The sequence below is a fragment of the Notolepis coatsorum genome (genome assembly GCF_963971535.1).
Source record: "Notolepis coatsorum genome assembly, contig: SCAFFOLD_222, whole genome shotgun sequence".
Lineage (NCBI taxonomy): Eukaryota > Metazoa > Chordata > Actinopteri > Aulopiformes > Paralepididae > Notolepis > Notolepis coatsorum.
The window spans coordinates 68,066-90,064 of NW_028172536.1; the positions used below are offsets into that span (position 1 = coordinate 68,066).

General features: G+C 42.6%; 1 protein-coding gene across 1 annotated transcript in view; it reads right to left on the reverse strand.

Annotated features, from left to right (window-relative positions):
- LOC311247709 (polycystin-1-like protein 2) overlaps window positions 1-21,999 on the reverse strand; it is a gene marked incomplete at both ends in the record, with an annotated part of 216,415 nt that overhangs the window by 36,244 nt on the left and 158,172 nt on the right. Inside the window, one exon of the mRNA XM_084338717.1 lies at window positions 4,828-4,959. Coding sequence (XP_084194843.1) covers window positions 4,828-4,959 — 132 coding nt within the window. The remainder of the gene's footprint in view (window positions 1-4,827; window positions 4,960-21,999) is intronic.

The following is a 21,999-nucleotide window of genomic DNA, read 5'->3' on the forward strand; positions in this document are numbered from 1 at the left end:
AGTGGTCGATACTGTACAGGTGGTAGTGGCTGTACATATGGCTGTTTGGGTCTCACTACTTGTGGAGGCCTCTGTTGTTGTTGTTGTTGTTGTTGTTGTTGTTGTTGTTGTTGTTGTTGTTGTTGTTGTTGTTGTTGTTGTTGTTGTTGTTGCTGTTGTTGTTGTTGCTGTTGTTGATGCTGTTGTGGTTGTTGCTGTTGCTGATGCTGTTGTGGTTGTTGCTGTTGTTGTTGTTGCTGTTGTTGTTGTTGTTGCTGTTGTTGTTGTTGCTGTTGTTGTTGTTGCTGATGTTGATGCTGTTGTGGTTGTTGCTGTTGTTGTTGTTGTTGCTGCTGCTGTTGCTGTTGATGCTGTTGTGGTTGTTGCTGTTGTTGTTGTTGTTGGTGTTGCTGTTGTTGTTGCTGTTGTTGTTGTTGCTGTTGTTGTTGTTGTTGTTGTTGCTGCTGTTGCTGTTGATGCTGTTGTGGTTGTTGCTGTTGTTGTTGTTGTTGCTGCTGCTGTTGATGCTGTTGTGGTTGTTGCTGTTGTTGTTGTTGTTGCTGTTGCTGCTGCTGCTGTTGCTGATGTTGTTGTTGTTGCTGTTGTTGTTGTGGTGTGTGCGCCCATGTATACTGGTCCAAGAGCTGTCTTTGCACAGGGGTTTTTGGAACAGTATTTATGGATGCATATTCTACCGGTGATTGCATTATCGGTAGTCCTTCTGAGGTGTCTAGAGCATGTGCTCGGTCAACATATTCATTCATACCATCTCTAGGTTGCATCTTGTACACATATCCGTCCTCTTGAGAGGGTAGCTGGTTAATTTGTGATGGATACCTCATGGTTCTAGATGAGTTGGTTTGTGATGATGTCTCATAATCATCCAGTATCTTGAGTTTGGCCGCTGATACAGCCATGTCTGTGTCAAAGTCAAGTCTATCCTTCTCAGCCTTTAATTTAGCCCTGGCTTTAGCCTCCTGCAGACTTAATTCAGCTTGTACTTTAGCCTTTTTTAGATTTAATTCAGCCTCTAATTCAGCTTCCTTTAGGCTCATGGCTTGTCTGGCTGAAAGTGCAGCGGCTTTTGCCTGGATGATGGCCCTCTCAGTGTTAGCCCTTAGACGGGAGGCAGATAACCTGGATGCATGGCTTCCACCTGATGATTTTGATGATCTGGATGATTTGGATGATTTTGATGATTTTGATGGGGCCCTGGAAATGCTATCCTCTGGGCCTATTGTAGCCTGAAGGTCCTTTTCCAGCTTATTTTGAGTCTCTACTGGAGACTCCTGAATCACAGACTCAGTTGGACTTTGGGCTGGAGTTTGCATTTCCTTATTAGTGTACCCCTCCATCAACCATTTTTCCATATCATTAACCCATGTATCAAATTCATCTATTTTTGGTTTATACCGTTGTGTCTCATCATCATCGTCATCCTGCAAATACAGCTGTACAGACTCATTTGCGATCTTAAAAGCACTGCGTGTCTTATTGAACAATGCCATGTCCATTTTTACTCCTTGTTCATCCTTTGATGTCATCATCACTTTAATCTCATTTTGCTTGCGGGTGCATGCTGCAAGCCTGGCTTTACGTGATGCTATTAATTGTTTCAGCTCAATTTCCGCGGCTGTCAAATCCATGTTATCCGTTTCAGTAGCTGACATCTTGTTTATATTTATCCACCAGTTCTTAAGACAGCTTTATAATTATCTTATATTCCACAGCGCCGTTTGCGCGCGCCACGTACGCAGTAGTGTCTATTCCATTCATACATTCTACTCACGCACGTTCCATTTGATGTCCTCGAGCCGGGAGGGAGGGTCCTCCCCTCTTGGCTGTGATGCTTTCGTTGATCGATCTTTCCTGCTGATCACAGGCAGCGATGTCCTCGGGCTGTGATCATTCACTTTACAACCAGTGTAACGATAATGATGATGTGTGTAGCGGGACGGCCAGTCATGATATTCAGACATGGCATGAGATTATGGGTCATTGTAATTATGAGGATTTACTAAAACTGCAAGTAGTGTCAGAAGGCATGCACATTGAGGGGGAGAAGCGTAGACCTGACAAAAATTGTGCAATGTGCAAAACGGGGAAGTTTACCAAACCGAAATACAGAAATCCCACAGACAGAGTAAGGGTACCACTTGCACTAGTTGACATGGACCTAGCAGGCCCAGTAAGCAACGAGTCCATAGGAGGTTTTAGATATGTACAGTCTTTTACAGACGTGTGTACAGGGGCAGTGTTTGTTTACTTTATCAAAGAAAAGAGTGACACACTCCAGGCCACAGAAATATTCCTGGCAGACGTAGCCCCTTATGGTACTGTAAGATGTTTGAGGTCAGACCACAAAACCGAGTTCACAAACGGAGAGTTCCAATCACTGTTGGGAAGGTATAAGATAAGACACGAGACGTCACGTCCATATCCCACGCACCAGAGCGGTGTGGCAGAGAGGGAATGGCACACCCTTTTCGAAATGGCTAGGTGTAAGCTAGCAGATAGTAACTTACCAAAGAGCCTGTGGCATTATGCGGTGCAAGAAGCCGCTTACACCAGAAACAGGTGCTTTTATAAGCACTCGGGCACCACTCCGTATACAGCGCTGGCAGGAAAGAAGTGTAATCTAGCCAGACTGCACCGATTTGGATCAGTGCGTTATGTGTACCTGCAGGACAGGGGAAAACCCAAGTCCAAGGATGTAAAAGGATTTTTCGTAGGACACGACAGAGGAAGTCCTGCTCTCCTAGTTTATCATCCCGGTAAAGGGATAGTGCAGAAACACATGCTAGTCAAGTTTGTCACGAAGGCAACCTGTGAGAGCGAGACACAGACATAGGAGCCAGAGCTGGACTCCAGAGCAAGGTGTGTAGAAATAGAAATACATCACCCCAGTGTACTTAGTACAGTTGTGCAGACAGACAGTCAGCAACCCCCAGAGGGCGATGACGAGAAGCACCTGAGGGTGACGTCGAGTGCCCCAAGCAGTGGGAGGTATCCCCCAAGGGAACACAAACCCCCAGAATATCTGCCAGACTATGCCAGGAAAGGGAGTGACGAGGAGGACAATACACCTACCCCGTTGAGTACTACTACAGGGTAGCCAGTGGGATAAACCCAACCTTTAAGGAGGCCACATTGTCCCCCAAAGACCATTTTAAACCATTTTATAGGTATGGACTTCGAACAGTCTGCCAACTGTGTAAAAAGATCCCAGAAGAGATATGTGGGGAAAGGTCCTGAGATGTTTTTGACTGAAGTAAGAAATGTATAGATAAACTGTGGGTAGCTTCATTCTGTTGGACAACCTGTACTCACCCTGACCTATGTTCTGTAGTGAGTAAGAGTGTCAGAGTATGTTTGTTGACCCCACAGAGAATAATTAAACTGCGTCAAAAATATGTTTTTCGTTATCCTAGAGGTGCTGCAGTCGGACAGCGGTGTTTCAGAAAAGACAACAAAGGTTTAAGGGCTTAGAGCCTACAGGGATACTATCAGCCTGTGAAGCTGAGTATTTGTTTCTAGCTATGACAATGCAAAAATGTGTTTATCTAGAGCAACTGCTCGAAGTGACGAAGATAAGGTTATGAATGTATTGTTCAAAATGCAGTAGGTAATTGAAATATATCCTCTATACCGAATATGGTGTTTTTGAAGAATGGGCGTTCTGTCAAAACCGTTTAAAAATGATGAACATTGTGTATATATGGAGAATGTTCTTTATAAGGACAACCGGGGGACCATTGTGATTACTAGGAACCTAAGGTGTCAATATAGATGTAAACATGTCATTATAAATAATATCATCTCATCAGGTATGCCATCAGATAAGAAAGAATGACACCGGTTTACTGTCCAACGAACGACAGAGTAATAGATACTATGAGGGAGCCTGTTTTCAAATAAAAATTTAAGGGATTTGTAAAGGTCATGTTTAATGTGAAGATATTGAATGTCATACCCTATGGATGTTTTTGGGTTTATATATTATTTCCTTTGTTAAATGTTTTCCCTAGAAGTCAGCCAGTATGCTAATGCAAACCTAAGTGGGAGTGTTGAGATCAGAGGCTCTGTGTAGGATTGTTAGTAACTGTCTAACTGTACATATGGCTGTTTACACTAGTAACTGTTTACCTGCATATATAATTGTCTCCACCAGTGATTGTCTAGTTGCATATATATCTGTTCCCACTGGAGGGCGCTCTAGGCAGAGCCACCCAGGTACTCTACCTTATGGCAACTATAAAAGCAAAGGTATCCACCCATTTCGTTCTCTCCCCCAATGTCTCTCAGTGAGAGAAGACTTGTATTACTGCTGCTTACCATGTGAATAAAAGGAAGTCACGCCAGTTCAGGCTCAAGATAGAAACCATGCCTCTTGACCACATTATTGTCGCCCTATAGTTGAGTTCTGTTAACAACAATGCTCAGATTGTTAAGCAGTTTGAGAGATTCATTCAGTGTTTGTTGAAACCAAAATCAAAAACGACACTGAGATGACATTAGGATCTTTGGAGAAATCAGCAGCAGAGTGCAGCACAGCACACGGCAGACAGCCTCAAAGCTGCGTCAGTGAGAGATACAACCTTATTATACTACTACTACTAATACCACTAGGTGGCGATATCTGGCCAATGTAAGGCAGAAAACGAGCACAGATGACAAAATATAGGAAGACAAGCCAGTGGAGTGGTAACCGCAAAACATGAATGGACACGAGAAACATAGAAATGTAAGATACAAATACCCTAGCTTACAAGCATTGCCTCTGCCAGAAAATTGTACTCTGCTGTGAAAAGCACAAGCAGAGTTGTCATTATTATTCTAGAAGAGTACCTTGTGATGTATCTGCTCCTGACTGAAGGCCACCAGGATGACAGAGATGAAGAGGTTCAGCACCACGAAGCTCAAGAACACAACGCAGGTACCGATGATGAACGCACCCTGGGCCAGGTTGTAGTTCAGAACCTGGAACACAGGACGGCACGTGTAAACAGCTACATCAATTCTAATAACAACAATGTATAGTGTCAGACTCATACCCCCCTGTTGAAGTTAGATGTTATGTATGATTGCATGTAACTGTCTAACTGTTTCCACAAGAGGGCGCTATAGGCGTAGCTATTGGAGCTGACGTCAGGTGAGAGGGTATAGAGATTGTTCCCTCCCCCCTCTTTCTCTTCCTCCGTCGCTCTCATAAGCAGGGGTGCAGTCGTAATATGGGCGAAGGCCAAACGCCTGCGCACGCGCGCTCCCGCGCACGCGTGCACGCGCATACATGTTCCCTGGGTTGCGCACAGAACAGATGATATCCTTCCAGTCGGGAGATCAAGCAACCCCCCACCACACCTATAGGGCTTGTATTTGGTTGTCGGTATCCTATTATTATGCAAAGTCTAGGTGATAAGTGCCGGCGGCCAAGGTATACGGCGCGACGAGTCATTTTTGTGTCGTCGCGCGGCACTTATCACCTAGACTTTGCATAATAATAGGATGCGCGCACTTCGGCCTCAGTGACGAAGCCCAAACGTCGTTTGACCGCGTATGCCCAGCACTGCACCCCTGCTCATAAGGAGAAGGTCTCATGTGTACTGTTGGGTGCAATGTGATAATAAACCATGCCAAAGGCTAAAGAGAGAAACCTTGTCGTCCTGAACATATTATTGTCGCTCCACAGCTGACTCTGTCAACAGGTTATGGGCCCAGATCACGCATGGGTGAAATAATAAGGGTAGCAAGTTTAGCTGAAGCATACGCCAGTTTATAATAACTTTCTTTTTTTATTTTTTGTATAGCACTTTTCATACAGAGGTTGCAGTTCAAAGTGCTTCACCAACAGTAAAAAATGCAGGCATAAGTGAGCATAAAAAGATAGACAGGTAGCAAGGTATGGTAAATCACAGTGTTTCACATTAGGATCTAGCATCCCAATAGGCTCTCTGTTTACAGTTTTCAGTAATACAAATAATAAAAATAGTAAAATTTTCTAAAAATTATAAAATAGAACGGACATACAACAGGGTATTTAACATACAACAGCAGTGCATCAGTAAGAAGTAAAACGTGTGATAAAATAGTTCTCTTAAAATTACAGTGCATACAGTAGAAGGTAGTGAGATAAAATTAGCATAGAACCGATACATGAATTTGATAGGCAGTGGATAAAATTAGGCAGGGTAAGAATATTGCAGGTAAGTACAATTTGTGTCAGGATATCCCTGATGTTTCATTGAAATGCCTGAGCAAAGAGATCTTTTGAAGATGTCTAGCGAGTTGGCTTCCCTGATGTTTTGGGGTAGTTTGTTCCACAGTTTTGGGGCATAGTTGATAAAGGCTGCATTACCGATCCTCTTTTGACTGTTTCTGGGAGCCTCTAGTAGTCCAGCAACTGATGATCGCAGTGTTCTTGCTGGCGTGTAATTTATTAGAGTGTTGGCGATATAGCTAGGTCCCTGTCCATTTAGAGCTTTGTATGTAAGGAGAAGGACCTTAAAGTCAATTCTAAATGTCACAGGAAGCCAGTGTAAATCAGCTAAGACTGGACTAATGTGCTCTATCCTTTTGGTTCTAGTTAGCAGTCGGGCTGCAGAGTTTTGGATTAGCTGAAGCCTCTCTGTGGTTTTCTTAGGGAGACCTGTGAAAAGTGCATTACAGTAGTCTCTAACCGGCTAGATATGAATGCATGAATTAGCTTCTCAGCATCGTTCTGATTAATAAATGGTTGTACTTTTGCTATATTTCTGAGATGGAAGAACGATGTTTTCGTCACTTTGCTAATATGATAATTGAAGTTCAGTTCTGAATCTATAATAACCCCGAGACTAGTGACCTCAGATTTGATCCAAGGGGTTAGTCCTCCCAGGTTCTTTATTAATGTTTCTTTTTTAGTTTTGGGGCCGATAATTAGAATTTCAGTTTTGTTCTCGTTTAGTTTCAGGAAGTTCTTACTCATCCATTTATTTATTGCCAGTAAGCAGTCTGTAATGGAGCTAATCGCTGTATCATTTGGTTCAGCAGATATGTACAGTTGTGTATCATCCACATAGCTATGGAAATCTACATTATATTCTCTGATGATATCACCCAGTGGTAACATGTAAAGGGAGAAGAGTAAAGGACCTAAGCAACTCCCTTGTGCAACTCCATAGTTGTTGTCGTATATCAGACATGTGATCTCCTAGTTTAACATAGAATTTCCTCCCTCTGATGTATGTTTTAAACCAGCCTAGCACATGTTCTGAGAAACCGACATGGTTTTCAAGACGATCGATTAGAATATCGTGATCGATTATATCAAATGCTGCACTGAGATCTAGCAGGATAAGGATGGAGATCTTATTCTCGTCAGAGTTTAGCCTGAGGTCACTGATTATTTTGGTGAGGGCAGTTTCAGTGCTATGATATTTTCTGAATCCCGACTGAAATTCTTCTAAGATGTTGTTTTCTTCAAGAAAGGAGTTTGAACTGAAACTATCTTTTCAAGTACTTTACTAATGAATGGTAGGTTGGATATTGGACGATAATTTGCGATTACATTACTATCCAAGTTAGGTTTTTAAAGGCATCTGGGAAAATACCAGTTCTAAGGGAAGTGTTTATGATATCTAGCACAGGGCTTGAAACACTATTAAACACCTGTTTGAAGAAGGCTGTAGGTATAGGGTCAATGTCTGAGGTGGAGGAGTTACATTCTGAGACAGTTTTGCAGAGTACATCTAATGTGATGCATGTGAATCTTCTCATGGTTACATTGCGCGGTTTGCTGCAATCAGCTTTATTTCCATCATGAGTAATGCTGGCCCTGATCAAGGTTATTTTGTTGTTAAAAAATAGTGCAAGTTCTTCACACTTAAGCGTTGATGACTGAGGAGGTGTAGGAGCAGTGTTGAGTAGTATATTAATAGTGGAAAAAAGGATTCTGGATTTTCCAGCATTTACTGTAATGATTTTAGAGAAGTAGTCTTTCCTTGCTAAGCGGATGGTTTTATTATAAGCAGTTAAAGCATCTTTGTATATATCACAGCATATGGTGGTTTTTGTTTTTCTCCATTTTCGCTCTGCTGCACAATTCTGGTTCTGGCTCTGGTTTTCTTCTTTTTCATTTTTAGTGGGGCTACAGAATTTAATACAGATGACAGTGCATCATTGAGATTTTCTACCATTTCATTTAGAGAGCTGTCATGATTGTGTGGTTCATGTAGTCTAATAAGATTAATTTACTTTGATTCAGCCTTGTCGTTTAGGAGCCTCTTTTGAACTATGATTTCTTTTTTTGGTTTAGTAAGGGTTATTTGAGTATAGCGTTAGAATGGAGTAGGTCGCATGTGACACAGCTGCTCACCCGTTATTATTTTTTTTCGTTTTAAAAACATATTTATAAACCATTAATGCGTTTATAACTTGACGCATATATCAACTGAGACTATCAACTAACTATATTGACCAAAAGAATCGAGATGAAACCAAAGAAAACCACAACGAGTCCAAAAACAGTCGTAGAGGTCCCGCCCAGGAATCAGGATTCGTACGGCAGACAGCAGAAAATATAGACTTGACAGTGGCCGCTTCAAGTTCAACCCCATCAAACACCTCCGCAGACACCGAACATATCATCCGGAAAATGGAGGAAATGGGGAAGACAATGGAGAAGAGAATGGAGAAGAGAATGGAGGAAATGGAGAAGATAATAACTCAAAAAGTAGATGCTATTAAAGAATCTATTGAAGGCAAAATTGATGCGCTGAGAGCGGACGCCGACGCACAGATTAAACGCACAGAGGCTCTGGAAACAGTAATGGAAGCCCACGAAAACAATTTCGCTCGCATCTACAATGAAGTAGAGGTTAACAACGTTAACCTAACTGCTGAGATGAAGGGAAACTACAAAGAAATCAAGACGGAGCTCAGCGAAATAACGTTGGAGCTTAAGCGAATCAATGAAGAACAGAAAGCCAAAATATTCGAGATGGAATATCAAAAACGCAAGCTGAATATTCGTATAGTCGGTCTAGACGAGTCAGTGAGATGTGTAAACCCTGAAGAGTTTGCCACAGAATTACAGAAAATCTTGGGAACAGAGATCCTTCCTAAAATACCAGAGGTGGAACAGTGCTTCATATTGGGGACCCGCTCCATTGGCAATAACGCTAAGCCCAGAGTGATATTGGTTATCCTGCACCAAGTCAGAATAAAAGAAATTATTATTCGTGAAACTCGCAGGATGAAAGGCAATCTGAAATACATGGATGTACCAATACACTGCTTTGAAGATTATTGTCGTGATGTAGTGGAACTGCATGCCAAGTTCAAGACGGTGATGTCTCAACTATACCTGGAGAAATACAGACCCCTACTATACCCTGCAATACTTCGCATTGTCGATAAACAAGGAGCAAGGGTTCTCCTCAACTCGCCTGAAGATGCAGCCAAATACTTGTCTGCACAACACGCAGAATAGTGTATAAATGGCCTTTTAATCTCTGTTATGCAAGGTCACCATATAGTACAATCTTTAATGAACCGAGGATTTGGGACAGAGAGACCTACGTGCTCAGAGTTTTTGAATGCTTTCCCCGTTGGGTTTATATTATTGCGGACATATTGGATTCAAGATTGGAACACTCCAGAACATACTGGAACATTCAAACAATGTAAAAATGACATATTGGAATAATCTAGAACAGGGAGGGGCAACTGGCGGCCCGCGGGCCGCATGCGGCCCTCACCGACGTTCCATGCGGCCCCAGGCCAATATAATAAAAAAAAAAAAAAAAAAATTGTATTTTTTAATTTTTTAATTTTTTTGTATTGTATTCGACTAAGAAGAGTTGGCAGTCGACTATGGCTCCTTTCGATCGATTAGTCGACTATTTGACTAATAGGGGTCAGCCCTAGTGTGGACATATGAAACGCTGTTGAAAGTGCCGTGCAGCAATATGGGGGTTTTGATAAACTGTCGGCTGTTGTTACCGATGGAGCACCGGCAATGAAAGGAAAACGCACAGGATTCGCCGGGCTTCTAAGGCAGAGTGGCGTTGAGTGTCCAATGCTGCACTGCATTATATATCAGGTAAGTTCGCTAACATAATTTCCATCTATTGTGGGTCACTAATAATGACCAATGCGAGTCGAGTGTAGTCAAATTATATGCGAGAGTCGTTAAATCGTTTTTCTTTTTTTTTATCTGATATAGGAGGCTCTCTGTGCCAAGAAGCTTGACTACTACAGCCATGTTATGGATTTGGTTACCAAGGTTACCAATCTAATTCGTGGAGGCAACAGGTCACTAAACCATAGAAAGTTTGTCTCCTTTTTGGAAGAGATGGACACTGATTATGGCGACTTGCAGCTACACACAGAAATCCGATGGCTGAGCCGTCGGAAAGTACAGGAGCGACATTGAAACACTGCAAATGCAATTCAATGATCGGTTTGAAGATTTCAACGGCATGCAGTCACGGATAGCGCTGTTTGCCGGCCCCCTCACCGCTACGGTGTCAGAGCAGCCCCCACCGTTGCAGCTTGAACTGTGCGAGCTACAGTCAGATCCTTTTTTTCAAGCAAAGAGAAATGAGAGGGGAATTTCGTTTTGGAAACTGCATGAGCCCCGCTTCCCACTCCTCAGGGACTTTGCCCTCTCTATGGCCAGTATGTTTGGGAGCACATACATATGCGAGAGCAATTTCTCAAACATGAAGCACATCAAGTCAAAGGAGAGAAACAGGCTGTCGGATGAAACATTATTTCATCTGATGCAGATTGCATGCACAAACATTGAAGTTGACATTCCTGCTATTGTGCGCCAACAAGAGAGACCACAAGTGTCTCATTAAAGACAGGGGGGGAGGAGATGATGAAGAGGTGTAGAGGGGGGGGGGAAGGAGATGATGAAGAGGTGTAGAGAGGGGGGAAGAGATGATCAAGAGGTGTAGAGAGGGGGGGGGGATGATGGAGAGGTGTAGAGAGGGGACCATTATTATTATTATTATTATTATTATTATTATTATTATTATTATTATTATTATTATTATTATTATTATTATTATTATTATTATTATTATTATTATTATTATTATTATTATTATTATAACCATTATTGACCCACTGTGGGGCGAGGGTGAATGTCATGCCAGTTTGATAAAGGGTCAATGGGAGGCATGTAGTATTGCACTTTACTTTACTTGCACTTTACTTGTTTACTTTTGTAGTGTTCAGATAACACTAATAACACAAACACAAAGCAGCATTCCTGCTGCATTTCACTACAACAGTAAATCAAAAGTGCAATAATAAATGATTTTGTTAAATGTATACACTTTTATCCTGCTACTAAACAAAACATTCCTGAGTGCTTCATATCCATAACATGCATTTCAGTGTTATAATGTTTTGTTTAGTAGCAGGATAAAAGTTTATACATTTAACAAAATCATTTATTATTGCACTTTTGATTTACTGTTGTAGTGAAATGCAGCAGGAATGCTGCTTTGTGTTTGTTGAGCAGTGGGCTTTAAGTTCATACATTTATTTTATTAGAAGCCTTAATTATAATTGATCATTTTTGTATATATTTGGGGTTACACAGCAATACTTTTAAATTCAGCTGTTTATAAATTCATAAAGTTGAAATTGCATTACTAAATGCATTTGAAATGGAATAAAAACAAAGTTACAACAAATTATAATTGTTTATATACCTTGTGACTATTAGGGCTATTTGAGTGATGGGGTACTACTGGCGGGACTGCCGATAAACAATGCGGCCCCCCAGATTGATTGTGGACATTTTGTGGCCCTCACCATATACAAAGTTGCCCACCCCTGATCTAGAACATCTAAGCATTCTTTGATATATGGAACATTCTGGAATATCAGCAATACGTGGTCAGTCACTCTACCAGAAGCCCCTCGGGGGAATAATCAACAGCTATCTAGATGCAGAACCACAGAACCATCATAGCCGGCCGGCTGAAAGATCACTCTACACAACGATCATCGCCCACCCCGGTCAGGGGAAATGCTGCATATACGTATTTAAAAACTGTTTTTTATTAATGGGAAATAATTCCACTACTTCTCCAATTTATACTTTAGATGTTTAAGCATAGCAATGCTCTTTTAAGATCTAAGTTAATGTTCTCTTCCTTTTACTTGTTTTTTTTTCATCCGCTCTCTCTGATTTATTGAGGCTCTCTCTTCAGTTCAATACCTTCATATTATTCATGGGTTACTATAAATTACACAAGTTCATATAAAATGTAAGTGATTTAGGCATGACAATTGAAGCTTATTTTTGGTATTTATTTTTAGTTTTATCTCATTTAAATTTTTATTTATTTATTTATTTATTTTTACGGGAAAGTGGCCAAGCCACAGTCGACATTCTACTTATGGTAGAATTTAGAGTGTTAGATCCTATGGTATACATAGGAATGTTAAGGATAATTGGATCATTCTGGGATATCCGGTGGTGCAAGGGAGGGAGTCATACGCAAAGGTTGTGTTCATGGAACACAATCCTGTACGACTCTCGGTGGGAGGGAAGGGTAGGGGATTTTTATTTGTATATATGTATGTTTTTAAGCTCGGCTCTCAACGGGACCTCACTAGTGGGATGTATATCTATTATTGCCTCGCACTCTAGAAGCATTACCAAAAATTACAATGCAACATGTATAGACTGTTACGATTAGTACGCTTCTTAGTCATGTTGGACCCAGATGGCAGAGTATGGATAGATGAGACCGGAGACAGCACTTGACGATTAACAGTTTACTTCAACACATACACGTACACACACACAGGTAACATTTATCAATGACCGCGCCCAGCAGGGCAGGACAGACAGGACTATATACACAAGACTAATTGACAAGACACAGAGGGTAATTTACAAACAAGACACAGGTGTGGTAGACAGAAACAATAGAGCACAGAGTACTGGGAAAACAATAACAAACAACCAGACTAAAACATAATTACAAACCACAGACAGGGAAACACAAGACTAACACAGTGGAGACAACAATAACAACAACAACACAGATAGTACACATAACAAACACAACTGACAATAAACAATAATGAGTTGATGTGTGAGCTGATGCCAGATCGGCATCAGCCCACCGGTTGGAAATGATGACTGAGAGTTATTGTTATTGATGGGAGGTTGTGAATATAAATGTCTGGATCCTGATCCCATAGGACCAGGACCGGAGGAAGTGTTACAATAGACTATGGCTAGTTTGAATATAATGATATGGAACACCGGGGGAATAAATAACCAACTCAAACGCAAAAGCGTGCTCACACTGATGAAAAAAGAACATGTGGACATTGCTCTGCTAAGCGAAACGCACATTCTAGGGAAAGACATAGATAAATTAGCGGACAACACATACCATAATATCAGTCACTCTTCTATTGGTACGAGAACTCGGGGTGTAGCCATAGTCGTTAAACGTAAGTTGAATATTGTACTAAAGGGAGTATGGTCTGATGTAGAAGGTCGGATAACTATAGCTAAGATTGAACATAAGAACAGGAAAATAGCGTTGATAGCGGTATACGCCCCAAATTTGTACGAAGAAGATTTCTTCACTACACTAACCAATGCAATGTTAGACATTCCCGATTACTCATTTATAATAGGAGCGGATTTTAATGCCATCTGGAACCCAAGGATGGACAAATCTTACCTCGCCTTTTCCAGCGAACAAAAGAATTCATCGAAGGCATTAAAGGATTGGTCGAATATTACAGGTGTAAATGACTTATGGCGGTTACTTAATCCCACGACCCGAAAGTACTCTTGTCGATCTGCGAGACATAATACACTATCCAGAATAGATTATGTCTTTGCATCACAGAGACTATTTGATAATTATGAAGTGGAAATGATACCCAACGCACTATCAGATCACTGTTATTTACTCCTTAAAGGTACATTTGGTATACTATCCTCCCGAGCCCCAAGATGGCGATTTAACTCGTTGCTGCTTAATAACAAGGAATTCATTACACAACTCAAAGAAGCTCTTATAGTATTCCAACGGGAGAATGCAAACTCGGTGCAAGACCCCAGAATAATATGGATGTCGGTAAAGGGAATGATCAAAGATTTCACGGATAGCTTTTCCTCCAAAATGCACAAGAATCTATGCACAAAACTGGCTGAGCTGGAAACGCTTTACTCAACGTTATTTAATTCTCTAAAATACAACAACTCAACTCGACTAGGAAATCAAGTTAACGTACTAAAAATAGAGATCAATGCCATATACAGACAACAATCGGAAATACAAATACGCAGCACAAGACAACAGCAGTACTCCCATGGTTCCAAACCCATCCACCTATTAGCCATGCGATTAAGAATTAATGCAACATTTGCAGATATAACTACCATTAGAGCACAACAAGTACTTGTAACAGATCCTGTAAAAATAAACGATACATTCAAAGTATTCTACTCCGACTTATATAAATCAGAAACGACCTTCGATCAAAACAAAATGGACACATTTCTTAATCAAATTATTCTCCCTAAACTTTCAGAGGATGACGCTAAACAGTTAGAAACACCGATCACACTAGAGGAACTCAAGAAGGCCATAACCGCAATGAAAAGTGGTAAGGCTCCTGGAAGAGACGGTTTCCCATCAGAAATGTACCTTTCTTGTTGGGACATAATTGGCCCCTTATTACTAAATATGATCTTATACTCAGTCAAGGAGGGGAACTTCCATAAGAATGACAATATTGCACTCATAACAGTCCTCCTTAAAAAAGACAAAGACCCCAACGAGTGCGGTAGTTATAGACCTTTAAGCCTCCTCGGAACAGATATCAAACTGTACTCAAAGGTATTAGCCATCAGATTACAAAAGCATATGACGTCTTTAGTTCACCCGGACCAAACTGGCTTCATAGGAGGCCGCCTGATCACTGAGAACATAAGACGAATACTGCACGTACTTGATGCCGACAAGGAGGACACCATACCAAAGGCGATGCTGTCCCTGGATGCTATGAAAGCCTTTGACAGGCTGGAATGGTCGTATCTATGGGCAGTGCTAGAAAGGATGGGGTTAGGAAAAGGATTCATCGATATGATTAAAGTATTATACAAAGACCCATCGGCCATGATTACAACAGGCACAATCATCTCCAAAATATTTCCGGTATCACGCTCTGCCAGACAGGGTTGTCCTCTTAGTCCCGGACTGTTCAATCTATCATTAGAGCCTTTAGCACAATATATAAAACAATCCCAATCCATAGAACCAATCGTAATCAAGGGCACACAACAAAAAATTTGTTTATATGCGGACGATGTAATATTGTTCATGCAAAACCCCAACACCACATTGCCTCATCTGCTCAAGTTGATTGAGGACTTTGGTGATTTATCGGGATTTAAGATAAATTGGCCGAAGTCGGCTTTCCTTCCACTTAACACCCCTGCAAAAAAAGATACAACCCTCCCAGGAGAGATACCGATGGTAAAACATTTCAGATGCTTGGGAGTGGAAATATTCCCTACCATAAGACAAACGGTGAAGCACAACTACACAAAAATCCAAAACAAAATCAAAGATGACCTTGATAGATGGGCAAAACTTAAAAACACAGTACAAGCACGGATATCAATAGTTAAGATGGATGTACTACCTAAAATCAACTTCTTCAGTTCAATGCTACCGTTACCCCCTCCAGAGGGTTACTGGAAAAGATTACACTCCTCCACATACAAATTTATTTGGAATAACAAACCACCACGTATAAAAAGATCCACCGCACAGAGAAATAAAGCAGATGGTGGCATGGCATTTCCAGATTTTTTCCTATATTTTAAGGCGTACACATTAAGTCCATTGACAACATGGTTTGACTCCCAAGCATTAGCATCCTGGAGAAAAATAGAAGAAAACATAGTAGCCCCACATAGACTGAAGGACATAGCATACACTAAACTACCAATCAAGCACTGTGAACGAAAATTTGGCCCCATAATTACTCATGCGATCCGGATATGGCGTGAATCACAAAAAAAAAATCCTAACCCACAAAAATGGCACAATCATACTCCCTTATTCAATAACAATGCACTCTTAATTGGAAAACGACCTATAAGATTCCCTATATGGGAAGAGCAAGGCATACACTCATTAGGGGATGTTTTTAACAAACAGGGTTTTTGTAGTGATAAAGAAATACGCAAAAAAATTTATCTCACCAAGTCCACATGGCTTTTTCACAAACAGTTAGAGCTATGTTTGAAGTCTCACGGTGTTCCATTAGACAGACCAATTGAACACCACAGATACCACAAATTCTTCTACGCAAGAGAGACATCGAGAGGTTTTGTTTCAGAATTTTATCATCAATTACTAACGTCCTCGTATGAAACCCTCCAACTAGACTCTGTCTGGAGGAGGGATATACCAGACCTGGAAAATGACTTTGATTGGCAAGGAGCCTGGGCAAATGTCCGACTTACATCAAGGAACCCGGATCATCAACAAATCAATCTTAACTATATTCACAGGACATACTTGACTCCTATAAGACTGTGCCGAATGGGGCTTAAACAAGATTCCAAATGCACCCTATGTGCAAATGGGGACGAAGGGACATTTATGCACATGTATTGGGACTGCTCACCAGTTAAGGCATTCTGGAAAGATGTGACCCAACAAATATCAAAACTCGTATCTTGGAATATACCTGTACACCCCTCGGTATTACTATTGAATGATGTTTTTGAGTTTGCAGTGAATCCACAGCTAAAGATATTGGTTTTATCGGGTATCACAGTAGCCAAAAAGCTGATCGCATCACGCTGGTTTCAACCGGAAAAAATTTGCCGTAAAGTTTGGTTTCTTACATATCTCGATGTAATTTACCATGAAATATCTACAGCAAGAATTCTGGGTCTCAATGAATCCAAAATGTCAATGTGGTTAGAAGTGGTGGAGAGAATAAAAGCTAGCTTATAATGGTAGTGTCTGGTTAGGTGCGAGGGATAGTGGAGGTACTTCTCAAGGTGGGGTCCGGGAGGGGGGGGTTCGAGCTGGAGCATATGTGTGTAGGTTTTTTAGATAACAGGTATTAGGGGTATATCTTATATAAGACAACTAACTAAAATGTGATCTCATTGGATGTGCCCTGACAATTAATGCTTGTATATCTTATCGTGTGTTGTCATGTTTGTTTATATGTTTGTTTAAAAAATTATAAAAAAATAAAATACAAAAAATATACAGTGATGGTCGGAGAGAGGTATTTCAGTTATTGAGACATTTTTTATGCTTAGGCCAGTTGTTGTTATAACTAAATCGAATGTATTCCCAAGCCTGTGAGTTGCATTTGTTATATGCTGTGTTAGATCAAAGCTATCCAGTAGATTTTTTAGCTCTATAGTTTTGGAGTCTGTTTTCTTATTAAAATGGATGTTCAAGTCTCTTTAGGATCACCTTATCATATCCGGTAACACATAGTGAAATCAGTTCAGAGAGATCCTGTATAAATATTGGTGAGTGTCTAGGCGGGCGGTATATTGTGACGATAATGGTTGATTCTGTTTTTAGCTCAATGGCAAGATATTCCATCGACATGAACTCGCCTAGTTCTGTGATTCTAAACAGGAGTTTTGAGGAGAAAATGGCTGCAACTCCCCCCCCCCCCTTCTGTTTTTTCTGGGTATTTGATGAAAATTATAGTCTGGCGGACAAGCCTCTTATTGATGTAGCTGTGTCATTATTGAGCCATGTCTCTACTAGGCAGATGCAATCTAAGTTATTTTCTTTAATCAGATCATTTACTAAAAAAAAATTATTATTCAGTGATCTGACATTTAGGAGGGCTAATTTTATTTGTTGGACTTCTTTAGAGGAGGTCTGCTTTGGATTGACCTTGATGGCCTTGAGGTTAATAGCAGGTACACGCATTGATGGTGTATAGTTTTTACCATGCCATTGGCTGGTTATGATTACCGGTATGTAGGGTGACCAGATCCCAATAAACCAAATGTGGGACAAAGGGTATGTTTGTGAGGGACAATGTGGGACCCCCCCCCCCCCCCCCCCCCCAGTGCAGCCCCCTCCCCTTTTTTTGGTGGACTGTCCCTGTCGCGTCTATGCTTTTACCAACGCGTTCGTGTTTCCGGGTTCCCGTTTTGCGCTCTGATTGGCCACTGACCTACACTAGTACGCCCCCCTCCTAGCTGCTAGGGTGAAGGGACTTGGCTTGGCTGGGAGGCTGGTGGTGGAGGGAGAGGGAGGAGGCGTGGGGTGGGCTGTCATCTTTCAAATATATTTCCGCCATGATAATAATAATAATGAGCGCAGAGCTCGGTCTGTGTCCTCAGCGCTTGAAGCGCTGAGGACACAGACCGAGCTCTGCGCTCATTGTTCTCTCCGCCATGATAATAATAATATAATAATGAGCGCAGAGCTCGGTCTGTGTCCTCAGCGCTTGAAGCGCTTGAAGCGCTGAGGACACAGACCGAGCTCTGTGCTCATTGTTCTCTCCGCCATGATAATAATAATAATAATGAGCGCAGAGCTCGGTCTGTGTCCTCAGTGCTTGAAGCGCTTGAAGCGCTGAGGACACAGACCGAGCTCTGCGCTCATTGTTCTCTCCGCCATGATAATAATAATAATGAGCGCAGAGCTCGGTCTGTGTCCTCAGCGCTTGAAGCCTTGAAGCTCTGAGGACACAGACCGAGCTCTGCGCTCATTATTATTATTATTATCATGGCGGAGAGAACAAAACGAAGACAACGCACGTTGCCACAACTGCAATAAAACATTTGCAAGTATGGGTGGCAATACAAGCAATTTGTCAAAACATCTGTTGTCAAAACATAACATTAGTCTCCAGAAATGCGCCGTTGTGACTTGTTGTCATGTCGCCTGGATGCCCAGGATGCGGTGTCACTCTCGGTCAGATACTATAGTAATGTTACGCGACGCATAGAGGTTCTTTCACTTTGGCTGGGGGGGGGGGGGGGGGGGGGGGGGGGGGCGTTAGCGTGGATGATAACCAATCATGTGGGACATGGTCTCTGTAACTGAGGGGTACAATTCCCTGACTGTATTGATAAGTATGGTATCATTAAACCACTACCGCTTTATGTACTTTAATTACTGGCCATACAGTACACGATATATGAATATGATGAACACTTCCCACAATGAAATCGGTTCCAGTCAAAGGTATTAATCAAGTATTTAATGGAGCAAAAGGTACATAGGATACTTTACATTATTCTTTGAATGCACTTGTAAGGCAAAGGAGTATGCATAGGCAAATCAATAACGAATGTCCATTCTCTGGTTACGCAGGAGGTAATTATACAACCTGAATCTTAGGGAATTATATCTATGGTACACTAGTGATAGCGGGAGATACTGGAAAGGGTTCCCACTGGTTGTAAGCCAGCAAGGGGGTAGAAGATCTGTCGGTAGTAGGACGTCTGGTCAACGATGACTAGGGAGACTTCAGGTACAGAAGCCGGTGCAGTAGTCTCTTGATCCACAGACGAATACAGCTTGGTTCTCTTGTAGACTGTAGCTCTACAGTGAAGAAAGCTAGGCGGCCTCAGGCTCTCTGAGCGCCGACTCGACTTGACTCCTCTCGGGGTAAATCCAACACGTGCAGGCGTCGGCGATTATCCGCTCCATAAATCATAGGACCAAAGCAAATATATTCCAGCCGCAAAGGCTATGTAGTCGTCGGGTAGATTAATCCAGTGTACATGTCCATACGGTTCTCGCCTAGGTCTCCTCGGGTGAAGGCGCCATGCGGTCGGCCCAGCCTGGATAAGAACTCTAGCTAATACGAGAAAGCGTTGGAGATGCTGGTCACTATAGAATTCTAACCGCACGATACACTATACACAAATAGACTATTAAAGACTCAATAGAAATATGTCGCACTCGACGGTATAGCGCCAAACTCTGACAATTCAGTTATTAATTCGCACGCGGTCTCGATACTCTACTCTGAGGCCAAACAGGCCATACTTCACCGCACGTTGTATCGTGGGTGAGGCTTCAACTTATCGGTAACATGCTAAGTGCACGAAGGGTACGGAGGTAAGGGGCTAAGGGTCTTCTACATTCACCTGCGCCGTATTTATACGCACGGTGCACAAATAGTGCCACTCTCATTTCTGTCGCCGTATCCCTGGGCAGGGCCGGGGCAAGTACAGACATGTCGTGTCGGTGACTTTGAACTTGGCTCCGGGGGCCGGTCCCTGGCGCCGGTGGACCGCTGTCCAATAGGAGAATGAACTATTATGGTCTGGGCTAAAAGGGATATTCCGTGTATATGTACAAGGAATATACAGGGGATATCAAACGATATACAAATACTATGCAATATATATCAATAAATAAATATATATATTCGGTTTAATCTGATCCTTCGTAACAGCCGCCCCCTAATTAGTCCCACCTAATTAGCTAAGCAGAGACAGATTAACCGCACTGTCCACTACTCAATGTCTGTTGTGAGGGATCGGTCAGTTCACAAAGTCATGGGGTCATGGTCGTCATCGATAGTATCGGGGAGCCTTGGCAGTTCTATTAGCCTCGCCACGGGTCGGGTGTAGGTCCGCCCTTGGACGAGCACTTCAGCTGCTCGGACCTTTCCGTCGGCACCGGTGATCACTTTGCTTACGCGGCCAGCCGGCCACATAGCTCAGGGTAGTGACTGGTCGATAATCATGACGACTGTTCCTTCTGTCAAATTGTCTCTCTCTTTTACCCATTTCTGGCGGGTCTGTAGAGACGGTAGGTAGTGGAGTAGGAAGCTGTTCCAAAACTTGTCAGCCAATACTTGACTGTACCTCCACATTCTTCGGCCGTTCGCTTCTTCAGGCCTGTACATTGTCTGGGGTAGCGCGGGGTCCAGCCGCCCAATCAAGAGTGTGTTGGGGGTGACTGGGTCGACATCTGCTACATCACTTGAGACGTAACCGAGGGGCTTTGAGTTCAATACTCCCTCGATCTCCGTGAGGACTGTCATTAGGACTTCTTCCGCCACGGTCTGGGCCCCAAGCACGGCGTACAGGGCTGTCTTTATTGAACGTACTTCTCGTTCCCAAGTTCCACCGAAGTGAGGTGCGTTCGGGGGATTAAACTGGAAGTCAATCTGGGATGGAGCGAGGTGGGTCTTAAGTTCTGGGCCCATAGCTTGGAAGCTCTCTCTCAGCTCTCTTTCTCCGCCTTTGAAGTTTGTCCCGTGATCAGACAACAATATAGACGGTTTGCCTTTCCGCGATGTGAATCTTCGGAAGGCCATAAGGAATGAGTCTGTGCTCATGGTTGGAAGGAGTTCTATATGTATCGCTCGGGTGGTCATGCATTTGAATACAATACCCCACCGCTTCTCGGTTCCTCTTCCTTTCTTTATATACAGCGGGCCGAAACAGTCCATACCGGTGGAGTGAAAAGGCTTGTCGCCGAGTCGGAGGCGACAGGGAGGTAGGTCAGCCATCCGGGGTATACTGGGCTGCACTCGCCACTTACGACAGTCTAGACAGGTTCGCTGGAAGCGCCGCACTGCTTCTCTCCCTTGCAGTATCCAATAACGACGTCTGATCTCCGCGAAGACTCTCTCTGCCCCTGCGTGGTGCACATCCTCATCGTATTTCTTTATGATCAGCTCTGTGACCTTGTGTCGGCTGTTCAAGACTATCGGGTACTTGACGTCATCCGGTAAGTCTGGGGCTCTCCGCAGACGACCACCCACTCTGATGAGACTATGGGCGTCGCTCTCGGGTGCTAGGTGGAGCAGTCTGCTGTCTGATGGGACGGGCTTTGCTCCCTGTAGACAGTCTAGCTCATCGGGGAACGAGTCTCTCTGGGCTCGTTGTAGTAGAAGAAGTTCTGCTTCTTCGTAGTCAGCTGCTGAAATGTCAGTAGTGGGCTGAACCTCTGGGTGGTGCCACAGAAATGTCTTTAGCTGCGCACTCTCTAGGGTGAGGCAATCGTCTAT